This window comes from Rhinopithecus roxellana, chromosome 10 (assembly GCF_007565055.1).
Source record: "Rhinopithecus roxellana isolate Shanxi Qingling chromosome 10, ASM756505v1, whole genome shotgun sequence".
In the NCBI taxonomy this organism is placed as follows: domain Eukaryota; kingdom Metazoa; phylum Chordata; class Mammalia; order Primates; family Cercopithecidae; genus Rhinopithecus; species Rhinopithecus roxellana.
In genome coordinates this window covers 59,380,986-59,398,726 of record NC_044558.1, presented here as the reverse complement: position 1 = coordinate 59,398,726, position 17,741 = coordinate 59,380,986, and the positions used below count along the sequence as shown (strand labels likewise).

The 17,741-nt window shown below is 40.4% G+C and overlaps 1 protein-coding gene and 1 pseudogene across 1 annotated transcript in view; one reads left to right on the top strand and one right to left on the bottom strand.

The window, feature by feature from the left end:
- SCN8A (sodium voltage-gated channel alpha subunit 8) overlaps positions 1-17,741 on the top strand; it is a 212,584-nt gene that overhangs the window by 118,247 nt on the left and 76,596 nt on the right. Inside the window, exon 12 of the mRNA XM_010374004.2 lies at positions 11,778-12,140. Within this exon, the coding sequence (XP_010372306.1) occupies positions 11,778-12,140 (363 nt within the window). The remainder of the gene's footprint in view (positions 1-11,777; positions 12,141-17,741) is intronic.
- On the bottom strand, positions 1,085-2,893 carry LOC104670658 (annotated as a pseudogene).

Sequence of the window (17,741 nt, the reverse complement as noted above, 5' to 3'; positions counted from 1 at the left end):
AGATGCTCCAAGGGATAGTAGTATTCTTTGTCTCAGGACTTTCCTGAAGTTTCTCTGGAAGAGTGACTGAAGAAATCGAGGCCTAGAAAGATTAACTTATAACTATAACTAGTTATAGAAGGTTATATAACTAGTAAGTGTTCAAGCCAAGATTTGAACCCAGGTTCATCCAACTCCAGCGCCTGTGCTCCTAACCACCCCTTCTTTACTCCTACACACGTGCATGATCATTTCTTCTGTTAGCTTAATAGGGAGTGTGGCTTCAGTTTTCTCACAACATAGTTCAGTTATGTGTCAGTTTCTTTTATTTCCATAGCTTCTGAGTTCTTCTTCTTCTTTTTTTTTTTTTTTGAAATTTTGAGATTCTTTTCATTTGAAGGTAATCATAATGCTATTAAATTCACAAATGCTAATTTAAATACTCAATCCTATTTATCTAAAACACACATTGCAAACACACAAATTATTTATTCTCTCCACGTCAGGGCCCATTCATATCACGGTTTGGAAATTGGACGAATAAGATTCCCCTTAAACTGCAAGTCAGCAGGTGTTTCTTTACAGTTAACTTTAGCAAAATTCATACAAAATCGTAATTAACAATGATCTTTACTTGTTAACTCACAAGGAAACACCTTCAAAACTGCATTTTGTTTAAGTTTCTGTACTAAAATGTAAAAAAACTGAACTACACAATATTGAAAAGTTAAGAATTCCTTATTTTTTTATTCCTGGTACCACTACCACAATTTACAGGGCAATATACCTGATGTAATGAAAAGAAAAAGAAAAAGGCAAAGCTACAACAGATAAAAGACCTCAGGAATGTACCTCTAATTGACACTACATGGCATTAATCAATAGCTGCACTTTGTGCAAACTGTGGCTATGACAGTCCTGAACAAGAAGGGTTTCCTGTTTAAGCTGCAGTAACTTTTCTGACTATGGATCATCCTTCCTTCTGTGGCAGATTTTTACAGTTCCTCTAATGCATTTGGGACGACTGTCTCAAAGTAACCTGCGGCTTTCCTGACAACTCCTCACTGTCTCTCCTGCTAAGAACTGTAGCCCTTTGCTGCTGTTTTTAGAACCTTCTGCTACCATATCCACCCCTTCCACCAACAGATCCATAACCACCACCACAGGGACTGCCCGAGCTTCTTCCACCAAAACTTCCCCCTTTCATGGGTCCATAATTTGATTGCTGTTGTCTACTACAATTTCCAAAATCATTATAGTTCCCACCACCACCATAGTTATGACTGCCAAAATTTCCTCCTTCATTGTAACCATCATATCCTCCACCACCACTACCATATTCACCACCTTGGTTTTCATATCCTGGTCCACCACCACCATAGCCCCCTCTACTACTATAACCAGGACCATCTCCATAGTTGCCACTGTCACTTCCAAATCCATTATATCCACCATCACCTCGTCCATAACTACCTCTGCTGCCACCACCTCCACCACCATAGCCTCCTCTTCCACCAGAGTTTCCACCAAGGCCAAAATTACCTCCACCACCTCCAAAGTTTACTCCGTGACCCTTAAAATTGCCAGATCCACCTCCACGACCTCTCTGTGATCCAGCAGACTGCATCTCTTGTTTAGAAAGGACCTTTTTCACTTCACAATTATGCCCATTAATAGTGTGGTATTTCTGAACAACAATTTTATCAACTGTATCGTGATCATCAAAAATTACAAAAGCAAATCCTCTCTTTTTTCCACTCTGCCTGTCTTCCATAATTTCTGTGGTTTCAGTCTTGCCATACTTTTCAAAGTAGTCTCTCAAATTATATTCTTCTGTATCTTCTGTAATACCACCAACAAAAATTTTCTTCACTGTTAGATGGGCATCAGACTTTAAATAATCCTCTTTAGAAATAGGAACACTTTTACACTGTTGGTGGGACTGTAAACTAGTTCAACTGTTGTGGAAGACAGTGTGGCGATTCCTCAAGGATCTAGAACTAGAAATTTGACCCAGCCATCCCATTACTGGGTCTATACCTAAAGAATTATAAATCACGCTGCTATAAAGACACATGCACACGTATGTTTATTGCGGCACTATTCACAATAGCAAAGACTCGGAACCAACCCAGATGTCCATCAGTGATAGACTGGATTAAGAAAATGTGGTACATATACACCATGGAATACTATGCAGCCATAAAAAAGGATGAGTTCATGTCCTTTTTTGGGACATGGATGAAGCTGGAAACCATCATTCTCAGCAAACTGTCACAAGGACAAAAAACCAAACACCGCATGTTCTCACTCATAGGTGGAAAGTGAACAATGAGAACACTCGGACACAGGGTGGGGAACATCACACACCGGGGCCTACTGTGGGGTCGGGAGAGTGGGGAGGGATAGCATTAGGAGATATACCTAATGTAAATGATGAGTTAATGGGTGCAGCACACTAACATGGCACATGTGTACATATGTAACAAACCTGCACATTGTGCACATGTACCGTAGAACTTAAAGTATAATAAAAAATAAAATAAAATATATTTTAAAAAAAAAAAGAATCCTCTCTAGAAACAGCTCTCTTTGGTTCCACTATATGCCCATCAACCTTGTGTGGTCAAGCACACATTGCTGCATTCACCTCTTCAACGCAAGAATAAATCACAAAACCAAAGCCCCTGGAACGTTTTGTTTGGGGGTCTCTCATTACCACACAATCTGTAAGTATGCCCCGTTTCTCAAAATGTTCTCTTAAACTATCATCTGTAGTTTCAAAGTTCAGACCACCAATAAACAGTTCTCTCAACTGCTCTGGTTCCTTTGGATCATGGCCCTCTTCCCACCGGCGGCGACGGCGATGGCCGGAGTCGGGCTGGGGGCGACCAGGCGGCGGTTTTACCTCCATTTTGAGCCTGAGTTCTTCTTGAGACATCTCCTGCTCCCCCATCTCCTACCTATTTCTCTGTATTTTTAAGGCTCAGGGCAGTTTATAAGTATTAAGTTGAGCCTATTTTTTCGAAGTATTTTAATTGCTCTATTGCAGCAGTTTTCAAACTTTCTGGTCTTAGGACCCCTTTATCTTCTTAAAAATTTTAGGTACATATGTACCTAAAAACCTTTTTAAAATGTGCTTTTAATTTCTCATATTAGAAATTATAGTTAAGAAAATTAAAAAATATTTATTTACTAATTTTTAAAATATAGTAATGATAAACCCATTACATGATTAACACAAATTATATATTTTTAAGAAAAAGGAACTGTTTTCCGAAACAAAAAAAAGATTCTTGTTTTTTTTTGTATTACATTTCTGCAAATCTCTTTAATCTGTAGTATAATAGAAAACAGTTGAAATATCATACTGGCTTATACATGCATTTAGTTTGTTGCAATATGATTTTCTTTGGTTAAAGTATTTGAAGAAAATCAAGTTTCATACAGATATATAGTTGGAAAAGGGAGGAATATTTTAATAACCTTTTCAGATAATTGTGAATGGTCCTCCTTGATGCTGTTCCAAAACTTAACAGTGACAATTTTTTAAACAGTTAGTTGTGACATGGAAACTGTATCAGTAACTTTGTACTCTGTTATAGTAAAAATCCCTTGCTCCATTTTGTGTCATAGATCTTTAACCCATGAATGATTTCTAGCATCATGCATTGATCATTTGAGAAATTTTCATTTCCTGAGTTTATGCAAGTCTTCCAAATACACATGAGATTTTAAAACTGTGTTTATTATTACCACCAATCTCATCAGAAAACGATTTAAATATTATGAAGCTGTCAGGCTCCCAGTGTCACTGTGTGCTTATGAGAAGATGAGTGATAAAAGCACATATCATCTCAGTATTATTAGGAAAGAATTTTGACCTCTTGAGCCTTCCTTAAAAGGTCTCAGGGACCTCTAGGGGTCTCCAGACCACACTTTAAGAACCACTGTTATATTAGAAAGGAAAAGTGAAATATGGCATAGAAATAGAATATGTAAAATCACTCCTTCATCACATTCTAGACATCTCAGTCATTGTAAGCCTCATCTTGACAGACAATTTACATGTATCCCCTATGATCCCTAGAGAGAATTTTTCTGTGGAATGCAAAAGTTACACCCTCAAATCCAGAACATCCCAGAGCCATTCTCCCAAGCAAACATCTAAACCTAAGTTGGAATTTATAGTTTAACTGTGACTGCCTGAAGAGGACTAAAAGCTCCTGGTTGGTTGACAGGAAGATTTTGAAAAGAGGAAGTAAGGCCTACTCATCTCATAAACTACACAGGATCCCAGGATTTAATAGAGCCATGGATCCTGAGTCATCACTGAAAACCTCTAGTCTGGGAAAATTGAGACTGGGGAGGGGTTGGGGTTTCAGCCCTCAGGATGTAGCTCCTTAGGGAATGCCCTAAATCAGGATTGGATCCTGGGTACAAGGAGAAATGGGGCAAGTCACCTTTACCCCTTTCACATTTGTTCATTGCAGAACTACTCTTTTGCAAAGACTGAAACAAGGAATTAGAAAATAATAGAACAGTTTTTCTTTGTATTATGGATCTTAGGATCCTGATTTTTAAGTGTTCATAGGTTCACCGAATTGGTCATGACCCTCATCACTGTCTTATCAATCTTATCACTATCATCAAGGTTAAGAATAGTCTGGCCGGGCGCGGTGGCTCAAGCCTGTAATCCCAGCACTTTGGGAGGCCGAGACGGGCGGATCACGAGGTCAGGAGATCGAGACCATCCTGGCTAATACGGTGAAACCCCGTCTCTACTAAAAAATACAAAAAACTAGCCGGGCGACGTGGCGGGCGCCTGTAGTCCCAGCTACTCGGGAGGCTGAGACAGGAGAATGGCGTGAACCCGGGAGGCGGAGCTTGCAGTGAGCTGAGATCCAGCCACTGCACTCCAGCCTGGGCGACAGAGCGAGACTCCGTCTCAAAAAAAAAAAAAAAAAAGAATAGTCTGATGTATTAGATCTCATGTAGTATATTATATTTCTTCCTGGCCTCCAAGTTTCAAGAGGGCAGGGACCATGTCGTATATCTTGTTCACCACTGTATCCACAACACTTAGCCCATAATAGGTATTTGGTTAAATAAAATTAAATTTTGGCCAGGCACAGTGGCTCACACCTGTGATCCTGGCACTTTGGGAGGCTGAGGTGGGCAGATCACTTGAGGCCAGATCACTTGCGGCTGAGGCATGAGAACCTGGGAGGCTTGAACCTGGGAGGCAGAGGTTTCAGCGAGCCAAGATTGCACCACTGCACTGCAGCCTGGGTGACAGAGCGAGTCTCTGTCTAAAATATATATATATAGTTAAATTTTATTGTAAAATACACAAAACCTCTTTCCTAATGTGAAGACCTAATGTACCAGATAGTATCAGCACCCAGCATTGACCTAAGGCAGAGTTACGAATTCAGTGTAGTTTAGCTTGCTGTGAGAATTGAAGCAGTGACCCAGTGCAGGTGTGGAACAACCCTAAAATGGGTGGCTAAGCTGCAGTACCTAATCTAAATGCATGTTAATTAAGTTAAACATTGTAGTTACTATGTACAAAGCACTCTAGGAGATATAAGGATGAATCAGTCAATGTGCCCTTAAGGAGTTTGTAGTTGGTTAAAAATGAGAGATAAAACATGTGTATGAAGAACTGTTGTAAAAAGTAGAGCGTAGGCTAGGTACAGTGGCTCACGCCTATAATCTCAGCACTTTGGGAGGCCAAGGCAGGAGGACTGCTTTAGCCCAGGAATTTGAGACCAGCCTGGGCAACGTGGCGAAACCCCGTATCTACAAAAACTATAAAAATTAGCCAGGCGTAGTGTGGCACATACCACATGGTGTGGCACATAGCTATGGTTCCAGCTGCTTGGGAGGCTGAGGTGAGATGATCACTTGAGCCCAGGAGTATGAGGCTGCAGTGAGTGATTGCACTATTGCACTCCAGCCCAAGCAACAGAGTGAGACCCTGTCTTGAAGAAAAAAATAAAAAATAAAGTAGAGCATAAATATTCTGAAAGGGGGTTTGGTGCTATGAAAAGATTAAGGAAGTTAGTAGAGGAAGAAGCAGAAGGACTGGATCATGGAGAACTGAGAGGATTTCCCAAGCTGAAAATGGAGTGTGCACTGGAAGCAGAGGAAATAAAGACCTGCGGCGGGGTGGCTGCATGGTAAGGTGTATGAGAAAACAGTGAAAAATAAAGTAGAATAAGTAGATTAGCATCAAAGCTGGGAGGGTCTTGAATGCCATTTTTAGGATGGTGTGATAGTGTTAAAGGTGATAGTGGCGTTTAGCAAAAGGGCCATGAGTACCTGAGTCCTGGTTGTCCCGGCCATATTTCTCCCCAGTGATGCCCTCAAGAGAGGTATTAACAGGTTATTAACACCTGGGCTTGTACCCTGAACCTCAGTGTTCTGTGTTACGCTTGCCTTCAAACATGTTTTTCATATGCAGGTCAACCAGTCCAAAGCCCACATTCCCAACTACCTCCTTTATCTAACTCACTCACTAAGCCAATATTTCCCTGCCCTAAATCACCCCAGAGCCAGATACCAGACAAGTAGTTACCACGTCTGTAGGCCAGAGACTTCCAAAATTATTCAAACTCCCCAATCCTAAATTTGCTCAGACTTACCTATCCTGCCTCATTGCTTCCTTCCTTGGGAAACCATAGGCTCAGGCTAAACTTCCCCCCTCACTCCTTCTGCCTCCTGACCAACACTTATATTTCCCCATATGGCCCTCCATGGCATGGCAAGCCCACTCCTCTTGGGAACCGAAGTAATGAACTCTTCTTTCAAAGGCAGTTGCCTCTGTGTCTGTCACCTTACTGTGATCTGATTAAAACGAAATCCCAAGTACATTTTAAGACACCATCTTCTGGCCAGCCACATTGTTTAGAGCAGTGTTTCTCAAGCTTTACCACAGGACTCATTTCTGTTTTTCCCAATTCTTCATGAACTGATACTATTGTAAAATATAATAACAATCAATTTCTAGAAAAATCATCACATTCTTAGATGTTATGACTATGTCTGATTGTCATAAAAGTTTCTAAATGCCCCTCTCAGTTTCCTTACTTGTCTCATTGCAGACCAATAACAAGTCATGTACTAGCTGCCTGTGAATCACACCGAGTAGAGCTGGTTCAGGGGAATGAATCAGTGATTCAGTGGGGGTGCCCAAACATATCTGTAAGAAGAATAGTAAGCTTACCAATCCAGCAACATGGAAGAAGAACAGGCAAGGGCTTCCTCTGTTATGTGCTCCTTTACCACACAGTGTATGTGTCCTTTTAACACACGGTGACAACATCTACTCATAAATGAGGCTCAGTCAACATTCTGGAATCTAACCAATGTAGCTCCTCCTCTCTGGTACAAGGATGAGGCAGAAAAACAAAATAAGTCAGGATAATCCTGTTTTCTAGAGACCTATATATAGCATATGGTGTGTATCTAACAATGACATTTATATAAAATTGTCTACGATTAGTGCTTTTCTTGATATGGTCCCCAGTGATCAAATTCATTTATTGCCTTAGAAGTTCATGGGTTGCTTAAAGCCAAAGCAGGAAAAGCCTACATAACAAGTGAAAGACACAGGTGAGAGAATGGAGTATGCAACTAGAATTATCCAAAGAAAATACACCAATCTGGGGACAGGGGCTTTGTACATTACAGGAAGAGACAGGAACTGAAGTATAGAACCAGAAATGGAATTGTAGCCAACAAAAAGATAAGGGCAGAAATGTTAAAGAGGAGCCCCAAGGCCCTTCCAGTGTTAGCATCAAAAGTATTAACAGGCTGGGCACGGTGCCTCACTCCTGTAATCCCAGCACTTTAGGAGGCCAAGGCAGGAGGATCACTTGAACCCAGGAGTTCAAGATCAGTCTGGACAACATAGAGACCCCATCTCTATTAAAAAAAAATTTTTTTTTTAATTAGCCAGGCATGGTGGCACATGCCTGTAGTCCTAGCTACTTGGAAGGCTGAGGCAGGAGTATGCAGTGAGCTATGATCATACCACTGTATTCCAGCCTGGGGAAAGAGTGAGACCCTGTCTCCAAAGAAGAAAAAAAGAAATATCAAGAAAGGTTTCTTTAGCACCCGTAATATATGCACTACATTGTCATAGTCTCAGCCCACAAAGAACCTTAACAGCCCAATCATTTTATAAGAGGGTTAAGTCCTAACCTCTAAGACAAAAATCTCTTATAATTAAAGATTATGGTCAGGCGCAGTGGCTCACGCCTGTAACCCCAGCACTTTGGGAGGCCAAGGCGGGTGGATCACCTGAGGTCAGGTGTTAGAGACCAGCCTGGCCAACATGGTGAAACCCTGTCTCTACTAAAAATACAAAAATTAGCTGGGCATGTTGGTGGGTGCCTGTAATCCCAGCTTCTCAGGAGGCTGAGGAGGAGAATTGCTTGAGCCCACGGGGGTGGAGGTTGCAGTGAGCCAAGATCGTACTGCTGCACTCCAACCTGAGTGAAAGAGTGAGACTCTGTTTAAAAATAAATAAATAAATAAATAAGGAAGATTGTCTAAGGGCAATCATTTGTCAAGTTTGTTTCTCTCAAAACAGTGTTCCTCAAATTGGGGTTGCATGCCCTTGGGGCACCTGAAGACTTGCCTAGCACAGTTTTAAGGAACCCAATTTCTAAATCTTTAATTTATATATACCTGTGCCTCAGATCAGTCCTGTGGTCCAAAATCACACCATCTGCCTTTCCCTTTTCCCTCTTCATACCCTTCTCCCTCCCACTTTACAAAAGTAAGGCATACCTCTATCATCCCAAATCTTATGTGGTGCATTGCCCTAAGGTATGTAAATCTTTGGAATGCCAAACAGAAGGACAATTGAAAATATTAATGTCTACAAAGTTTTCTTTAGTCCAGGAACCTTAAATCTATTGTAAGGTTTTTCTGAATTTATCTATTTTACGTATTTCTGTTAAGAGTGAAACAGAATTATTACTGGGGATGTTGAGATGTTTTAATTTCAGGAGATTGTTGCCCTTGCAATACATACTAATACATTTATTAATAGTGAAAAATGGGATCATACTTTTTCAAATGAAAATAAATCTAAAGCAATTTAGCCAGTTGCTTTGACATTGAGGACTGACTGCTTATTAGATCATGTGGTTGAACATTCTCAGAAATGAGCTAAATCTGTGACTTTAAGGTAGATTTTGATAAAAATATATTTAAATCATGTGATAAGATAAAATCATATTAAAAAACAAATGTTGGCAGTGATGGAAAGACATTAATAATATTTTGATTATTTCAACCATCTGTTGGGTTAAACGAGCTTCTTTTAAATACAAGAGTAACTCATATGAGAATAACCCACACAATTATTAGTAAATAATAAAGCTTTTTTGATGTCCTCAGAAATCAAGAAAGGGAATGTATAGGTAACAAATCTTTTGGCAAATTGAGTTTTCAGTTCTTTGCTTTCAGTAAAATTGAAAAAAGACTTAATTGCCAGCCGATAGATTATTACAATAAATTTTGCTGACAGTTTGCTATATACTTTTGGTATATAACTTGGAAGGAGTCCAAAGAATTGAGTGACATTACTATAACAAAGTTTTTCCATTCCAAGATAATATTTATGTGAATAAGGTTTTAGCACATAAAATCGATTAATTAGAAAGGTGGGGAGGATTGATGTTGAGCCATGTCTCATTCTAATAATAAGTAATACTACCAACAAATATTTAAACACCAGTTGAAAAGAAAATCTCATCCATCTTATTAAGAAATGCATTTTAATACAATTTTCTTTCTTAAGCCTATTACCTATAAAATACGTAATATATTTGTATAGCTTGATCAGCTGTATTCATAAGAATATTAATAAAAACTCAATCCAGGAGAATCTTTTAAATGTCTTAAAGACTCATGGTCATAGAAAATTTTTAAATATTAAGTACAGTTTATTTATAATTTTTTGTATAATTTGTTGGAATTGTAGCCAACAAAAAGATAAAGGCAGAAATGTTAAAACAGGAGCCTCATGGCCCTTCCAGTGTTAACATCAAAAGTATTAACAGGCTGGGCATGGTGCCTCACTCCTGTAATCCCAGCACTTTGGGAGGCCAAGGCAAGAGGATCACTTGAACCCAGGAGTTCGAGATTGGCCTGGGCAACATAGAGAAGTAAATTCAAGGGTGAGCAGTAAAATACATTAAAACATGAAAGTGTACATTTGAATAAAATTCCCTAGGGAATATGGAAAGGAAGTATGAAATTGAAGGAGAAGAATAAATAAGAAAAAATTTGTGCTAAAGAATTCTTTAAATAAATTTATTTACCATAAACTTTATGGTAAATAAGAGTTTTATTTAAAAATGTCAGTGCTGGACATTATATAACTTAGAGCTGTTTGAGAATTATATAGTTTACAACTATGTAAACTTTTGATGAAAAAATATGTTTAAAATGCGGTGGATAGAATACTATGCAACCATAAAAAAGGATGAGTTAATGTCCTTTGTAGGGATATGGATGAAGCTGGAAACCATCATTCTGAGAAAACTAACACAAGGACAGAAAACCAAACACTGCATGTTCTCACTCATAGGTGGGAACTGAACAATGAGAACACTTGGACATAGGGTGGGGAACAGCACACACCGGGGCCTGAGGTGTGTTGGGGACAGGGGGAGGGATAGCATTAGGAGAAATACCTAATGTAAATGACGAGTTAGTGGGTGCAGCACCATGGCACATGTATACATGTGTAACAAACCTGCACATTGTACACATGTACCCTAGAACTTAAAGTATAATAATAAAATAGTTTAATAATAATAAATAATAAGTATATAAATATTAAAAGTAATAAAATAAAATAAAAAATATTTTAACTTAAAAACTAAAAAAGAAAAGGAAAAATAAATAAATAGATAAATAAAATGCAGTGGGAGGGGGCATACATAATTTTCAACTGAACTAAAAGGCTTGAAGACCACTCTTGTAGTACTATTTGACCAAGACATGTACTTGGAGAGAATGGCAAATGATACAAGCACATTTTATATTATGTCTTTTTGGCCGGGAGCGGTGGTTCATGCCTGTAATCCCAGCACTTTGGGAGGCCGAGGCGGGTGGATCACCTGAGGTCAGGAGTTCGAGACCAGCCTGGCCAACATGGCAAAACCCTGTTTGTACTAAAAATACAGAAATTAGCTGGGGCGTGGTGGTGGACGTCTGTAATCCCAGCTACTCGGGAGGCTGAGGCAGGAGAATCACTTGAACCCGGGAGTTGGAGGTTGCAGTGAGCCAAGATAGCGCCATTGCACTCTGGCCTGGGTCACAAGAGCAAAACTCCAGCTAAATATATATATATATATAATATTTATTTATTGTTATATATATAAAATAATAAATTCCGTCTTTTTGCCCAGTGTGGCATAGACTAACTTAAGTTAAAGACACCTCCTCTGAGCCCATGGTAAAAAGAAATAAACAGCCATGTGCTTCTCCCTGGATAAGTTGCGTCTAACATGAGATAAAAGCGTCTTAGGGAGGCGTGCAAGAACAGTGGGTAAACGTTTTGCATCCGTAACTGGTCAAGCACAGGTAAGTAACAATGGGTGATGAACTGTAGCAGTCAACATGCACAACTGCTTTCTGGACACACTTGTGTTCTGATCACAGGACTGCGAGGGTGGGGCCGGCTGGGAACCTAACCACTTTGCTGGGTATAAAGGTCCACTCCCGTCTCATTTCCCCCTCCCTCTCTCTTTCCCTTTCTGCGCCTGCAGTCACTGCTCAGCATCCCAGGCTCGCCCTTCCTCTCTCGCCACAACAGCAAGAGCAGCATCTTCAGTTTCAGGGGACCTGGGCGGTTCCGAGACCCGGGCTCCGAGAATGAGTTCGCGGATGACGAGCACAGCACAGTGGAGGAGAGCGAGGGCCGCCGGGACTCCCTCTTCATCCCTATCCGGGCCCGCGAGCGCCGGAGCAGCTACAGCGGCTACAGCGGCTACAGCCAGGGCAGCCGCTCCTCACGCATCTTCCCCAGCCTGCGGCGCAGCGTGAAACGCAACAGCACGGTGGACTGCAACGGCGTGGTGTCTCTCATCGGCGGCCCTGGCTCCCACATCGGCGGGCGTCTCCTGCCAGAGGTGAAAATTGATAAGGCAGCTACCGATGACAGTGTAAGGAAGAACAAAAATAGATCGAGGCTAGGCATGGCAGTCTCCCCAGCCCTTTCCCCTCCTCTTTCCCTGCTCTGCCCATCCCACTTGGTCTGTCTGGACCCCACTCCTGTTAAGACCACAGCCATTTCTGTGTTCTTCCTGGTCTACTTCTATTTCTCTCTTCAGTCCTCCCTCCCCGTATTACTCGCCCTATCTTCTCCTTTCCTTTATTCTTTGCTCTATTTTCCCCATCTTCCCTCCTTGTTTGACATTCCTTTTCTCCTATCAACTCCTTCCTTTATTTTACCGTTTTCTTTCTGTCCATCTTTATCTTTGCAAGTCTGTGTGCCTATGTTTCCCTCCGCCCACCTGCTTTGACTGAATGCCTCTGGCCCCGGAGCCTGCCCGGATGGAATGAGAATGCCATCGAGCCACCACCAATGACCAAGTCTGAGCCGGTTTGGAACTACCATTGCTTCTCTTCCCCCACGTCTTCTACCCTCCTAGAGAAACAGCTTGGAATTTAGAGATCTTATCCTTTAAACTTCAAAAAAGTAATTGAGTTTTGAATAATGTTCTAAGTCTCTTCTGCAAGAATGAGATGTGCTTTTTCTAAAGAGGAATGCTCATGTGATGTCAGGGTGGGAGGTGTGTACCAGCAGAGCCAGGCAAAGGAGAGGTTAAAGAGGCCAATAGGAAACTGGACCCGGACTTTTAAAAGGGATTGAAATTGAAATAAAGAAGGAAAAAGTGGGAGGTTGGGGCAAGAACACATTGTATATGGGGGAGGAAGGAAAAGGGAAGCAAAAGATGAATTTTAAATGTAATCGAATGTCAGGCTCTGGAGGAGTTGCATATAATAGCTTCACAAAATCAGTTATCTAGAGGTTTGGATAATGGTGCCCCTCTTTGGGAAGAGCTATCTCCTAACATTTCTTTAAATTCTAAGCTGTTTATACCTTTTTTTATTTTTAAATTCTTATAACCTCAGTGATCCTAATCCTTCATACCTCTAATTTCTAACTTTCCTCAGTCCCTCTTCAGCTGGTATAAGCTCCTTGAGATAGCATGTTAGTCTATTTCGTTCTTAACACTTCAGTTTCTTCTAACACAGCATGAAGATAGCCAATCCTTTAATTAGCATGATGCATGTATGGAGGAAAACTGGACAGTCATGGATAAAGTTTTTCAGAATTATCTATTTTTAAGCATTTTAGGGTAATTATTGAATGTATAGATAAAATATCAAAAGGCAATTTGTATGTGTTTGGGATTGTCTAGTCTCACCCTTCCCTTTTATTTAAAAGCAAAATACAGCTAGGCACAGTGGCTCACACCTGTAATCCCAGCGCTTTGGGAGGCTAAGAGGATCGCTTGAAACCAGGAGTTGGAGACAAGCTTGGCAACACAGTGAGACCCTGTTTGTACAAAAAATAAAAATAAAAAACATTGTCCAGGCATGGTGGCATGTGCCTACAGTCCCAGCTACTTGGGATGCTGAAGCAGGAGGATCACACTAGCCCAAGAGTTTGAGGTTACAATGAGCTATGATCGCTACACTTCAGCCTGAGTGACAGAGTGAGACTGTATCAAAAATTGAAGAAAATAAAGCAAAAATACTCTCCCCCTTACATTTGTATAGCTTTTTATAAGCTACAAATTACTCTTACATGCATTATTTAATTTGTCCTAAATAAAAATTCTGGGTTGGGCGTGGTGGCTCACGCCGGTAATCCCAGCACCTTGGGAGGTCAAAGCGGGTAGATTGCTTGAGGCCAGGAATTCGAGACAAGCCTGGCCAACATGGGTGAAACCCCATCTCTACTAAAAATACAAAAACAATTTAGAATCAATAAGAAGTCAAGCTTCCTTGGGCAGTTCTTCAGAAATGTGGGCAGAATCTGCCATCTACAGCTGTTGTAGGATATTTCTTTGAGAAGGATTGCTGTAATTTAGGAGGTTGGAAGTCAGTGGATAAATGCCCAAATAAACAGCATTTGGGTTAAGATAAATGGAACAAACTTGTACTGGGTTTAACTTTCAAAGAACTTACTTAAGGTTCTCAGTTGCTTCCTCAGTTACTGAGGGTTTTCCTCCAAGGCTTCTTACAGGTTGAATTAAAAAAAAACAACAACAACAAGGCTCCTAACTTTAAAATGTTAATTCTCCTCCCCAGTCACCAACATAACATAAAACAAACACAACATAAAACAAAAAAAAATACACCTCCATGTACAAAAACAAAAACGAAAAGCACTGAAGAGATAGAGAAGGAGAGGGAAAGGGTGTGTGATCTTTCCTGTGGCCTTTGGATCTCAACATAGTTGAAGGAAGAAGCCCTCTTCCCACTGCCAGGTGATGAGAATTGAGCAACTGAGCCTGTAACGAAGGTACATCTCACAGAAGCCCAAGCAGAATTCTAGGTGGAAGCTGACTATGAGAAGCTGACAGTGAAGCTGCTTTACCTGGGAGAGAGGCTCCTCCAGATTTTCTTCCCTTCAGTTGTCTGTGATTTAACATAAGAAACAGTAGCTCATGCCTATTAATCCCAGCACTTTGGGAGGCCGAGGGGGGTGGATCGTTTCAAGTCAGGAGTTTGAGACCAACCTGACCAACCTGGTGAAACCCTGTCTCTACTAAAATACAAAAATTAACCAGGCATGGTGGCAGGTCCCTGTAATCTCAGCTATTTGAGAGGCTGAGGCAGGAGAATCACTTGAACCTAGGAGGCGGAGGTTACAGTGAGCGAAGATCGCGCCACTGTACTCCAGTCTGGGTGACAGGGCGAGACTCTGTCTCAAAAAAAAAAAAAAAAAAAAAGAGAGAGAGAAAGAATAGCCAAGAACCTAGCCTTTCAATCCCAGCTTTCAAAACCTTACTTAGGGAAGAAGGCCTGCCCACCCCTCTTGGTGTACCCTAACTTTAACAGATTAGATTTTCCTGGTAGTACAAATATGTTATTCTCTGGACACCATCTTAGCCCCCTCTTAGCACTTTTAGTGATGTCCTTCATAGACAATTTTAGTTTGTGTCATGTTAGTTAACACTGGCGAATATGTGTTGCCCCCTCTCTCTCCATCAATCAGCCTATTTTGATGAATACTATGAGACATCTACAAATGGACAATGACTAGACATATATAAAAATAGAACGTTGACCTATGACCTGCCCAAGAAACCAATCCCCTTATCTACAATAAACAGTCCAAGAAGCCAGCCTGTTGTAAGTCAAACTTGCAGGAAGCCAGGTTGCTCTCTCTGATGACAATCCAGGAAGCTAAATAATAATTTCTGTAGCAATAGTCCCCTAATGGGAGCTAGGCATGGTGGCCCATAGCTGTAATCCCAACACTTTGGGAGGCTGAGGCAGGAAAATTGCTTGAACTCAGGAGTTTGAGACTAGCCTGGGCAACATAGTGAGACCTCATCTCTACAAAAAAATTAAGAAATTAGCTGGGTGTGGTGACACATACCTGTAGTCCCAGCTACTTGGGAGGCTAAGATGGGAGGATCACTTGAGCCTGGGAGGTCAAGGCTGCCGTGAGCAGTGATCACATCACTGTACTCCAGCCTGGGCAACAGAGGAAGATCCTGTTTCCCAAATAAAAAAAAAAAAAGTTCCCAAATGGCCAGGACTTAATAACTGACAGCTTTCCTTACTTTTTGTTCCCATTTTCAACTTAGGTTCAACCAGAGAGAGCCAAACATACACCCACCAACCCTCATATGAGATGTCCCACTTTTTATTACGTTGCCTCCAGCTTCCTCATGCCAACAACCTCCAATCAAGCCACATTTGAAGCCTTCCCTTTTCTCACCTATAAATCTTTGCCACTCCTCTGTCTGCCTTTGAGTTTCTGCCAAAACACAAATGGCAGTTATGGTGGCTGACTTACTTGGTGTAGCAAGGTCTAAATAAATAGCCTTTGCTTTTCTCATTTGGTTGATCTTTATTTCCACAATACAGATAATATTTTTTTTGACTTTTTATTATTGATTTGTTAGTTTTTTGTGTTCCAAATACAAGTCAGATATAAAAATGTTTAATGTTAATGAAGTTCAGTATATCAATTTTTTCTTTTATGATACGGCTTTTTGCATCCTGTTCAAGGATGCCTACCCCCAAGAACATGAAGATATTTTACTTCTGTAAGTTTTATGGTTCTGAGTTTTACTTTTAGGTCTCCAATTTATCTCAAATTAATTTTTGTGTGTGAAATGAGATAGAAGTCAACCTGTATAGATATCCAGTCTGTTAGCACCATTTGTTCAAGAGACTTTCCTTTCTCTGTTGAAGTGACTTGGCACCTTGGACAAAAATCAATTGATGTATATGTGTGGGTCTATTTCTGGACTCTGTTCTGTTCCCTTGATCTGTTTGTCTATGCTTATGCCAATATACATTTGTCTTGAGTATTGTAACTTTAATTCTTGAAATGAGGTAGTATTAGCCCTAAGAACAAAAAATAATATTTTTAAGATTATTATGTAGCATCTCAAGAGATTATTTTCCTATTCTAGAACCTTTGCATGTCCTTATAAAATTTTATTTAATTTTTAAGTTTTGTGGGTACATAGTAGGTATATATATTTATGAGGTACGTGAGATACTTTGATACAGGCATGCAATGCTTAATGATCACATTATGAAAAATGGGGTATCCATCCCCTCAAGTATTCTTTGTATTACAGACAATCCAGTTATATTCTTTTAGTTATTTTCAAAAGTAGAATTAAATTATTTTCACTATAGTCACCCTGTTGTACTATCAAGTAGTAGGTCTTATTCTTTCTTTCTAATTATTATTTTTTTGAACCCATAAACTACCTCCACCTCCCCACTACCCTGCCCCACTACCCTTCCCAGGCTTTGGTAACCATCCTTCTACTTTCTATCCCCAGGAGTTCAATTGCATTGATTTTTAGATCCCACAGATAAGTGAGAACATGTGATATTTGTCTTTCTGTGCCTGGCTTATTTTGCTTAATATAATGACTTTCAGTTCTATCCATGTTGTTGTAAATGACAGGATCTCAGTCTTTTTTCATGTCTGAATAGTACTCTGTGGTGTGTAAGTACCACATTTTCTTTCTCCATTCATCTGTTGATGGACACTTAGGTTACTTCCAAATCTTGGCTGTTGTGAACAGTGCTGCAACAAACTTGGGAATGCAGATAGTGCAAATATCTCTTTGATATACTGATTTCTTTTTTTCCTTTTTCTTCTTCTTCTTCTTCTTCTTCTTCTTCTTTTTTTTTTTTTTTTTGAGACAGTCTCACTCTGTCGCCCAGGCTGGAGTGCAATGGCACAATCTCAGCTCACTGCACTGTAACCTTCACCTCCTGGGTCCTATGTTCAAGCAATTCTCCTGCCTTAGCCTCCCAAGTAGCTGGGATTACAGGCATGAGCCACCGCTCCTGACCGGATATACTGATTTCTTTTCTTTTGGGTATATACCCAGTAGTGGGATTCCAGATCCTAAGGTAGCTCTCTTTTTAGTTTTTTGAGGAACTTCCAAACTGTTCTCCATAGTGGTTGTACTAATTTACTTTCCCACCAACAGTGTACAAGGATTCCCTTTTCT